The sequence below is a fragment of the Triticum dicoccoides genome, chromosome 3B (assembly GCF_002162155.2).
Source record: "Triticum dicoccoides isolate Atlit2015 ecotype Zavitan chromosome 3B, WEW_v2.0, whole genome shotgun sequence".
Classification (NCBI taxonomy): Eukaryota; Viridiplantae; Streptophyta; class Magnoliopsida; order Poales; family Poaceae; genus Triticum; species Triticum dicoccoides.
The window spans coordinates 784,723,572-784,733,796 of NC_041385.1; the positions used below are offsets into that span (position 1 = coordinate 784,723,572).

Here is a 10,225-nt window from a genome sequence, read left to right on the forward strand (position 1 = left end):
CTGTTCGAGCACCTTGCGAGCATCGTCCAAACAGTGCCCTGACCCTGATCACCATGCAGAACTGCATCATAGTAGTTGGGGCTGATGGAACAGTCAGGAGCATGATTAAGGGCAAAAATAAGAATACAGTGAGAGCCATGGGCCTGAATTATGGTCAAATGTGTAAAGAACACTTAAAGAGTTAAGACAATGAAAAAATGAGCTGGAGAGATAACTGAGAGCTAGAATAAGGTTGTAGCGTGAACATGTACTTGGATAAATGAGTCGCACATTTGTAAAATATATAAAATAGTATATTCAAATGACAGAATAATACAAATGTATAAATTCCATAAAGATTGAAGAGAAGCAATCACATAAACCAAAGCCCACTCCAATGTGCAAATCAACTAATGAAGTGTGAACATGTTGCTGCCTTCCATACTAGCCACCAATTCACCATCCTGAGTAACAAAAGTACAAAACCAAAGGCAACTGTTGACTTCATTGAAAGAAATCAACGTCTCAGTCTCATTCAAATATGGCGTACCTTTGGAAAAAGCAAAGCAATCACACCACCGGCCACGATCATCAATCCATCATGCCTTGGTGACCGATAAAGTCAGCATAGCTAATCCGACATGCTCTTCCTGCATCAAGCTTGTGTCCAAGCTCCAGTGCCGCTCCGTGATCCTCACGAATTCGTCCATCACATCTCCGAAATGTTGCACGACTATCTGTTCATGCACGGCTCTTATCTGGTTCGCAATCCAGCTTGGGGTGACAAGTGCACTGTCCAGGTCGATTAAGAAGTCATGCACTAGAAACTCCTTGATCGAAAAGGACCCCTCTTCCTGGATGATCTCCCTTAGATCTTCCTTGGAAGGTCCATAGACTGGCACGTAGAAAGAATCAAACTTTGCCTTGTCGATTACACCCTGTTGATCACCGTGAAAGATCAACTACTCATGCCTTCGCAGGTAAACGATAAAACTCTATGCTAGAAAAACTAAGAAAATGTACCTCTGAGGCCATAATACTTAGAACCTGAGCAAGAATGTCCCGGATGTGAAAGGGGGCGATGCCATCAGAATGCCTTCCTATAATGGAAACAACCATCTGCCCTCCTGTGACTAATTCTTTAGCTCTCAGTTCTAGAAAATGTCTGAAATCCTCCCCGAGCTGCTGTGCATAGGCTTCAAGGACCATAGGGAGCTTTTCACGCCTAGCATGCTCATTGATGTAGTAAGCCGGGATCTGGTTCCTTCTTAGAACTTCAGAGCCTGTGAAGATAAAGGTTTTGATTAGAAAATTGGCAAGTTAATGCAATGGATCGATCCATCAAGCAGTGTCACACTCATACCTTTGAGAGCCAGTGCAGGCTACTGGACGAGCACACAAGATGCACGGAGCTACTAGTGAAGAGCCTCTCATAAAAGGATCCTGGTGCGACACCCGTCACGACCACAGGGTCGTTGATTCGACGGAGTGTGACGAGGCTCTTCACCACCGTGTTGAAGTCGTTGTCAGGCAGGTCGTTGAGGAACACACACAGTTCCGGTGGTGCCTGCTGGAACTGAAGACAGTAACCATGAATCGCCTCGACAGCGACCAATACCAGTGACAACGAATTTGGGCCAAAGGAGCAGCCCAACTCCGCAATCACCATCATTTCAGGTAACAAGGTGCTGGTCCTGCTGTATAAGTCTATGATGGCTCCTTCTATCAGGAGCTTCATCCTGTTTTGCTGAGCGTTCTGCAGTCAATTTGAACTTCTTCAGCAAATTCAGTATAATCTTTCAGCTAAATAGCATGCTTCGTAACTTCCTCATTTCTTCTTTTGAATTTCAGGCATATAGTTATATTATGAACTCCTGCGACAAAAATTATTATGAGCAAGTTCCTGATGGACAGTTTTAAGAAGCCAAGTGTCAAAGAAGAAATAACTTCTTTCGTGAATACCAGGTCGTGTTTTCCTGAATAACTTCCTCATTTCCTGATGAACTCTGTTATATTTGGGTTCTCCTGAATAACTTCCTCATTTCCTGATGAACTCTATTATATTTGGGTTCTGATGGACGATGCTTTCTCTTGGCAACGTGTGGATGGAAATACGCCGTTGGATGTCATTTGAATGGCAGGGATTAATACACTTCAACTCAGCCAACTTCATTTTGACAATCCCTGTTCGTCCAGTCCACCACACCACCGGACACACACACGCCACTCGAATTCCCCACCGCCACCGCCGCCGCTGCCCACGCTGCTCCGCAGTCGCGGCGCCATGCTCCACCTCCGGCAGCGCGTCCTCTCCCATCTCTTCTTCGCCGCGCCCTCTCCTTCCACCTCCCCTCTCCTCTCTCTCCACCGCCTCCTCTCTGCCGCCGCGCCCGCCGTTTCCCCAAACCCTAGCTTCGCCGTCGAGGACTACCTCGTCGGCACCTGCGGCCTCACCCGTGCCCAGGCACTCAAGGCCTCCACTAAGCTTTCCCACCTCAAGTCGCCCGCCAAGCCTGACGCCGTCCTCGCCTTCCTCGTCGGCCTCGACCTCTCCGCCGCCGATGTGGCGGCCCTCGTCGCCAGGGACCCGCAGTTCCTCTGCGCCAAAGTGGAGAAAACCCTGGCCCCCAATGTCGCGAGGGTCACCAGCATCGGCCTGTCAAAATGTTGAGATTGAGCGCCTTGTCTCGCTCGCCCCCGGCCACTTCCGCAACAGATCCGTCGTCTCCAAGCTAGAGTACTACCTGCCGCTCTTCGGCTCCATCGACAACTAGCTCCGGTCGCTCAAATACGGCTCCGGCTTCCTCGGCTCTGACCTTGAGAGGGTGGCCAAGCCAAATGTCAAGCTCCTAGCAGAGTGTGGGCTAGGTGCTTGTGATATTGCCAAGATGTTCATCCGTGTGCCAAGGATGCTTAGTGCCAAACCAGTGCATGTCCTAGCGATGGTCGCGTGCGCCGAATGTATAGGTGTGCCCCGTGGATCTGGGATGTTCAGGCAAGCGCTGCACGCTGTCTCATACTTCAGCAAGGACAAGATCGCTACCAAAGTGGACTACTTGAAGAGGACACTTGGGTGGTCTGATGCCGACGTTGGCATTGCTGTGTCCAAGGGTCCGTTTTTGCTGGCAAGATCAAATGATGTGCTGCAGCGTATGTCAGACTTCCTAATCTCTGAGGTGGGGTTGGACCCAGCCTACATTGCTCATCGCCCCGCTGTGCTCACTTACAGCCTGGATGGACGGCTCAGGCCCCGCTACTATGTTGTGAAATTTCTTAAGGAAAGTGGATTGCTAAATCATGACAGAGACTACTATAGTATGGTGATGGTCAGTGAGAAGGTATTTGTGGAGAAGTTCATATGCCCTCACAAGCAAGCTGCACCTCACCTTGCTGAAGACTATGCAGCTGCTTGCACAGGGCAGGTGCCTACTACATTCACATTTACATGAACCAAGAAGCAGGAAAATGGATTGCTAGAGCGCGAGTGGAGCTACTATTCAGCAGTCCTGGTGACAAAGAAGATTTTCATGGAAAAGTTCGTATGCCCTCACGAGGAAGCTGCCCCCACCTCACAGAAGACTATGCTGCCACTTGTAGGGAAGTGCCTTCTAATTTCAGAATTACGTGACCAAGAACGGGCCATGAGAATTTGTAGTTGCGTACGGCGCAAAAAAGTTCACCCTATGTGTAGTGAGCTGGTAATCTCTGTCTGTGTGCCTGAGTGGATGTTGGTTGTCTGCTATAGTATGTCAGATACATGCTAATTTAGCGTCGCTAGTCCTGAATGAAACAGGTAATTTTATCGTGAGTTCTTCTATGTCCATTACATCATTCAGTAGAGAAGAAAGAATTACAGTACAATCAACCTGTCCATTGTGATGTCATATTGTCATGCATACTAGAACTATAAGAGTGTGACATCAGGGCATTCTGCAAATGCTTCAAATATATTAATGAAGAGTATATCTGCACGCCCTATATGTTTATGTTCTCAATCGCCATTGCAGCTTTCAATGCAATCCCGGGTCAATCTATCTTTCCATGAAAAAAGGTTCTCATTTTTGCCATGAAGTTGATATGAAATCCCAAAATTAGCTGAATGTCTTTTTTCGTGGCAACAAATCTAGAATGAACGTGTTAGTCTCTGCTGAGGTTGCAGTTTTGATCTATTCTGTTGGTTGCTTCCTCTAGTTCTTTTGAGCTGAAACTCTTCATCCTTCCTGCAGTAGCTTTGTTTACAAGATATTAACTGTTGTGAAAGCAGGTCACTGTTTACTACTAATAGTTTGTATCATTTTTTTCGTTTGTTTTTCTCTTATATTCTTGGATGGCCTACTGGCTGATACTTTTTCTAGGAGCATCTGATGTCAAAACTGAATAATTCAGTACTTGGCCAGTAGCATTTTGTTGACAGCCTACCCATGTAGCACTACGTAACGGATATTTCGAAGGCCCTTGTATTTGTACCGGAGACACAAATTGATACATGTATGGTATGGTGCTGAAAAACAGAGGGCATTTCATACAATATGAAGCAAGTAATCTTAAAAAGGGTTATGGCACTACCATGTTAATCTCTGCCATACCTGCAGTATTTATATAGATTCTCGGGACATGTTTTTCCCTTGGAATATTTTTTGGGAATAGTAAGGTGAATCTTATGTACCATCCTTTGTTTTATATTTTGCTTTGTTAGACGCTCTTTTATATTTGCTTTAGTTGTGTTGTTTACAAACTCCTCTGAAGACATGTAGACTGGAATTGGAGAAAAGAGAATGAAAATGTTGAAGGCTATTGCATTAGCCAAGAGATAACCAAGCTTAGTCTTAACATTTAAGGACATGCAGTATCTTTCTCAGTTATGCCGAATGTCATCCCTTCGTACACTCTTTTCAGTTAAATCTCAGTCATAGAATCTTGCAGAATTACTAACACAGAAATTGTAGACATGCTTGTCTATCTCAAATTGAGAATCAAGTTGTGAGGAGAGGATGTTGCACATTTGTTTGTTCCTGATGTTAGGCAGCAGAAATTGGAAGAAATGAGATCTCAGCTGTTTGCTTACAGTAACACAAAGATGTGCACATGCTATTATTGGCAAAGAGATCTTATTTGAAATGAAGATCTGTTGTGTGTCTCTTCTCTAGTGCCTAGGTTAGCTTGTGAGTATATATAGAAACAAGATCAATGCAATGAAGGCGAGGGGATTGATGAACGAAGTGACTTGCCAGCTGGGCAATAAAGACGAGTATACTAACCTATTTACTGAATATTGTAGATTGATGGTGCTTTCTTTCTTCTAGGAGAAGATGTGATGAAACTGGATATAGATGCATAGTTCTTTCTTCTTCTTTCCAGGATATCGACCAAGTATGGTGGCCGGGCCTTTGGTACACTACACATGATTCTGAAGGCTTTGTTAGTTGATGGTGAAAGTGCAACTATCCCTAGGTGGTTTTGGTAATTCATAACAACATATAGCTCATTGAGCTAATGCTATTCCAAGACTATTATTTCAGGAAAGCTCAATGAATGGCATGGCATGGATGATGAAAGTGGATCCCTCAAAATATCAAGGACAAAGGATTGGCTCAAGCTCAAAAGCTCAAGACTCTTCATTTTACATTTTAGTGATCCAAGATCACATTGAGTCTATAGGAAAAGCCAATACTATCAAGGAGGGATGAGGTGTTGCTTAATGAGCCTCTTGCTTCAAGTGCTTAGTGATATGCTCCAAATACCCTCAACTACTTTCTCACATCCTCATATGACCTAAACCCAAAGTCAAAATCGGTCGCACCGATTATTTCTATCCGGCGCCACCGAGTTCAAATGTCATAGCCACTGCCACTAACCCTAGGCAAATCGGTCTCACCGATAGGGATCTCGGTCTCACCGAGATGGGATTGTAATCTCTCGGTTTCCCTTCGTAACATTTCGGTCTAACTGAAGTGAACGATTGGTCCCACTGAGATTGCAATGTAAACTCCCTGTTTCCCTTTCATAACATTTCGGTCTCACCGAAATGAGCGAATCGGTCCCACGAGTTTACCTGACCAACTCTCTGGAAAGCTTATTACCAAAATCGGTCTCACCGAGTTTGTGTAATCGGTCTTACCAAGATTATGTTATGCCCTAACCCTAACCATATCGGTCCTATCGAGTTGCATGTCGGTCCCACCGAAAATCCTAATGGTCACTAGGTTTACTAAATGGGTCCGACCGAGTCTGTTGAATAGGTCCCACCGAGTTTTGTAAATTGTGTGTAATGGTTAGATTTTGTGTGGAGGCTATATAGCCCTCCACCTCCTCTTCATTCGTGGAGAGAGGCATTAGAACAAACCTACACTTCCAACTTACCATTTCTGAGAGAGAACCACCTACTCATGTGTTGAGGCCAAGATATTCCATTCCTACCTTATGAATCTTGATCTCTAGCCTTCCCCAAGTTGCTTTCCACTCAAATCTTCTTTCCACCAGATCCAAATCCCACGAGAGAGAGTTGAGTGTGGGGAGACTATCATTTGAAGCACAAGAGCAAGGAGTTCATCATCAACGCACCATTTGTTACTTCTTGGAGAGTGGTGTCTCCAAGATTGGCTATGTGTCACTTGGGAGCCTCCGACAAGATTGTGGAGTTGAACCAAGGAGTTTGTAAGGGCAAGGAGATCGCCTACTTCGTGAAGATCTACCGCTAGTGAGGCAAGTCCTTCGTGGGCGACGGCCATGGTGGGATAGACAAGGTTGCTTCTTCATGGACCCTTCGTGGGTGGAGCCTGTGACACCCCAAGATTTTAACATTGTTTTGTTAATTAAAATTTTGCCAGGAAATTAAAACTTTTATTTTCTGGGCTCACTTTTGATTTTTGAAACATTCCTTTTCTTATTATCATGGAGTTTTTACCTCAAGTTAAAAAAAAACTTCCCAATTTTATTGGACTATCTTACCCCCTCAAATAAACTTTTCTTTTTATCACAGGAGTTAATTATAAAATTATTTCCCTGATCTTTATTCCTTTAAAAATGGTTTTCCCATGGTTTTTGTCCTATTTGAACTACAACCATTTGATAAATTCTTTTAAAAATCCCACCAAAATTTGGAGATGTCATGTGATGTTTCTAAATCACTTTTATGCAAAATGATATTTCATTCATTGAATATTTTGAGCTCTACACCATATTTTTCAAATCTGGTCCAGTGGGCAAATTTGCACTACAACCTATTTAAATAATTCTTTCTAGCTTCCACCAAAATTATGGGATGTTAGTAGTAGCATATGATTCAACTTTATACAAAAACCCAATGATGTTCTTTGAAAAATTTGAGTGAATCATCCTCTTTTTCATTCTGGTCCAACTTGAGGATTTGTACGGCAACTACTTCTTAAGTTGCTCCTTTACCCAGGATTTCTTTTCCTACTTGTAGTCCCCCCTACTAAACCTCTAAGTCCAGGAGCATGCACCCTTTGGATCGTTTTTGGTCCATGTAATGCGGCCAATTACCTCCTGTCCAGAATTGAAGTTCTGCAAATCTTGCACTAACAAATTTGTGCTTTTCACAAACTAACCTCACCACCCTCTTATGCATCTAATGAGAACACCATCTGGAGATTTTGACCACTCCAAGAGCTGCCCAGATGCCTCTGACATTTTGTCAAACACTTGGAGTACATGACCAGATTTGGCATGAGTTTTTATTTGCATTATGAACTTGGTCTCCAGACCAAACCACCTTGTCCCTTGATCTTCCCTCAATCACTAACCTAGTTTTGTTGCTTGCCAACCTCACCCGAGACCCCTAGCATGCCCCGGCATTTTATCGAACACATTCCGTGCGTGCTCTGGGCGCGAGCAGAGCACGCGTATAGCACATGCCGCGCCCGAGCCGACACGTCGCGCCCCTGGTTTTGCCCACACCACAGAGCCGCGCCACGCACTCTCCCTCTCACCGCAACACGCCAAGCAGCCCTGGTGCCCTACAGCACCGCCGTCAGAGCCCTTGGCGACACGCCGGCGTCCGCAGCGCGTTTTTGCCAGGTCGGTGCCGCCCTAGCCTCAGCTGCTCGCCACCTGCCCCTAGAACAGCTCAGCCTCATCCTCTCGCATGTCCTCTAGCTCTCGTCGCCGCCACGGCACCCTGCCTCTACAGGGAGGCGGTTCGCCGGCGAACTTATCCACGGCCGCTGCAAACCGACCTCGTTGCTCTATAAAAAGAGGCCCCCAAGCATGTTCCGTTCGCGAGGCAGCCTCAGCATGCTCCCCTCGTTCTTCCGTGGCAGCCAATCGACCCGGCGAGGTCTTCTTCCCCACCTCCGGCGACTGCAGCCGCCGCCACTGCCCCGGCCATTCCGGCGCCACCGGAGCCTCCCCCTCTCCACTCTCTTCACCAGGAACTCCCTCTCCCCCTAGTGAATCCATCCCCTGCTCGTTTTTAATCGGGACTCGCTGCAGGAGAAAAATCACTTTGCCCGACGGCCACCGTCCGCTGCGAAGCTCGCCGTCGGCAGCTCCGTCCACCCCAGAGACCGTAGCAACTACCGGAGTGACCGCCTCGATCCCCTGAGCCCGCGGGGACCTCCGTTTCCCGAACGGTGCCGCCGTTCGCCAGCGAGCATTGCCGGAGTCCCGTCTCCGCTCGGGGCAGAGGAAGAGGAGGGAGGTCGACTAGTCAAACCTGACCAGTGGGTCCCCTGGGCCCACTGTCAGTGACTCACACGCCATCCACGCTGGAGTAAGTGGAAACGTAGATTCCCAAGTACGTCTTCGACGTGTACCGTTTCTTTTTTCTTTTTGTTTTTTTAAAACCAGTTTTGACCACAACTTTGACTGCCTATAACTTTTTAATTATAACTCTAAATGAGTTGATTCTTTTTCCTACCTCTCTCAAATATTCTCTAGTTTATTTTAAGATTTATTTCAAAAAAAATTCAGACAACTTTTCGGTACTTTTTTTGAAACTATATATTGATTCAAAAATATTTTAAATAGGATTTTGGAGAGAGGAGAAAGCTTTCAAAAGTTTTGGAGTGCACCCTGCCTTCCACACCTTGAAGGCAAGCATTCTGAACCCTGGCATAATATTTTGCGTGCATTGTTTGACACGATTATGACACCACCTCAATATGTGGAACTCGTTATTTTATGTGGTGATGTGATCTTGTGCATGAATGCTTATTGGAAATTTCCCTGCTGTTGGAAATGGACATGCTTGTGATAGTGATCATCCTTGTATGCCTTTCGTGCCTACCGGAAGGGAAACAGGAAAGTCTCTGTCTTGGGTAGACCCGAGCTTGTCCCTAGTTCCTCGTCGAGACGAGTGTGTCCGGCATGGCATGAGGGGTATGATGAGTGGTGATTCTATCTGTTGGATGAATTACATTCATTATGCTAATCATGCAGGGAAATTATAAACCTCCTGAGTCGACCGTAGATCGAGTCTTGTTCCATTAACCCCCATAATTGTTTCGTACTACCACTTGTCCCTACAACAAGTAGGGTACGGTTCAGTAAGTCGGCAACCCCTTTATAGCACACACCATACAGAGAGGCCATGGTGGAAGATATCGGTTATAGCCGGTAGGCAGGCCACCTAGTCCGGGGGCATGGGTGTTTCCGGTTGGGACCGAGAGGGGAGGCCACCCCTTAAAGCGCGCAATATAAATTTGATCCCATGCTACGCGAGGTTGTAGCCTCCCCACTTAGAGTTTTGCTTGACAGGTGTCGTGGGTGATTCCAGACACCGGTGAGTTAAGCTGGTGTGTGCAAGTCAGGTGAGTTTTCAATTAAAAGACCGTAGACGGAATTAGTCCCGAAGGACTAAAGGAATCTGTTACTCGTGGGTAAAGAGTACACCCTCTGCAGAGATTAAATCTATTCGAATAGCCGTGTCCATGGTTAAGGACTACAGTCTGGGATGGGTCAAGTGTCGGTCTTAGTGTCGGTCTTCGGAGGAGAAACTACTAAACCAGAACGTGGATCATGACTCATGACTTGTGATAATTATGTTTATTATTATTATGGACTAACCCATTATATTATTTGAATTATTGAATGTCCCTAGGATGGTTCTACCTCCTGGATATTCATTGTGATTATTTACTTTATAAGCCCTTTATGTGGTGTCGCTGAGACGCCCGACTGTGGCATTGCTTGTCATTTATATATTTCTAAGTCCTTTATGTGGTCTCGCTGAGACGCCCGACTATGGCATTGCTTGTCATTTATTGATAAGACCTTTATGTGGTGT

General features: G+C 45.7%; 1 protein-coding gene and 1 pseudogene across 1 annotated transcript in view; one reads left to right on the plus strand and one right to left on the minus strand.

Annotated features, from left to right (window-relative positions):
* Nucleotides 1-578: 578 nt before the first annotated feature.
* LOC119280033 (anthranilate O-methyltransferase 3-like) overlaps nucleotides 579-10,225 on the minus strand; it is a 60,725-nt gene continuing 51,078 nt past the window's right edge. Inside the window, exons 2-4 of the mRNA XM_037561037.1 lie at nucleotides 1,341-1,735; nucleotides 1,003-1,261; nucleotides 579-917 (exon numbers count right to left, since the gene is read on the minus strand). Coding sequence (XP_037416934.1) covers nucleotides 579-917; nucleotides 1,003-1,261; nucleotides 1,341-1,735 — 993 coding nt within the window. The remainder of the gene's footprint in view (nucleotides 918-1,002; nucleotides 1,262-1,340; nucleotides 1,736-10,225) is intronic.
* Nucleotides 2,264-3,824, plus strand: LOC119282228 (annotated as a pseudogene).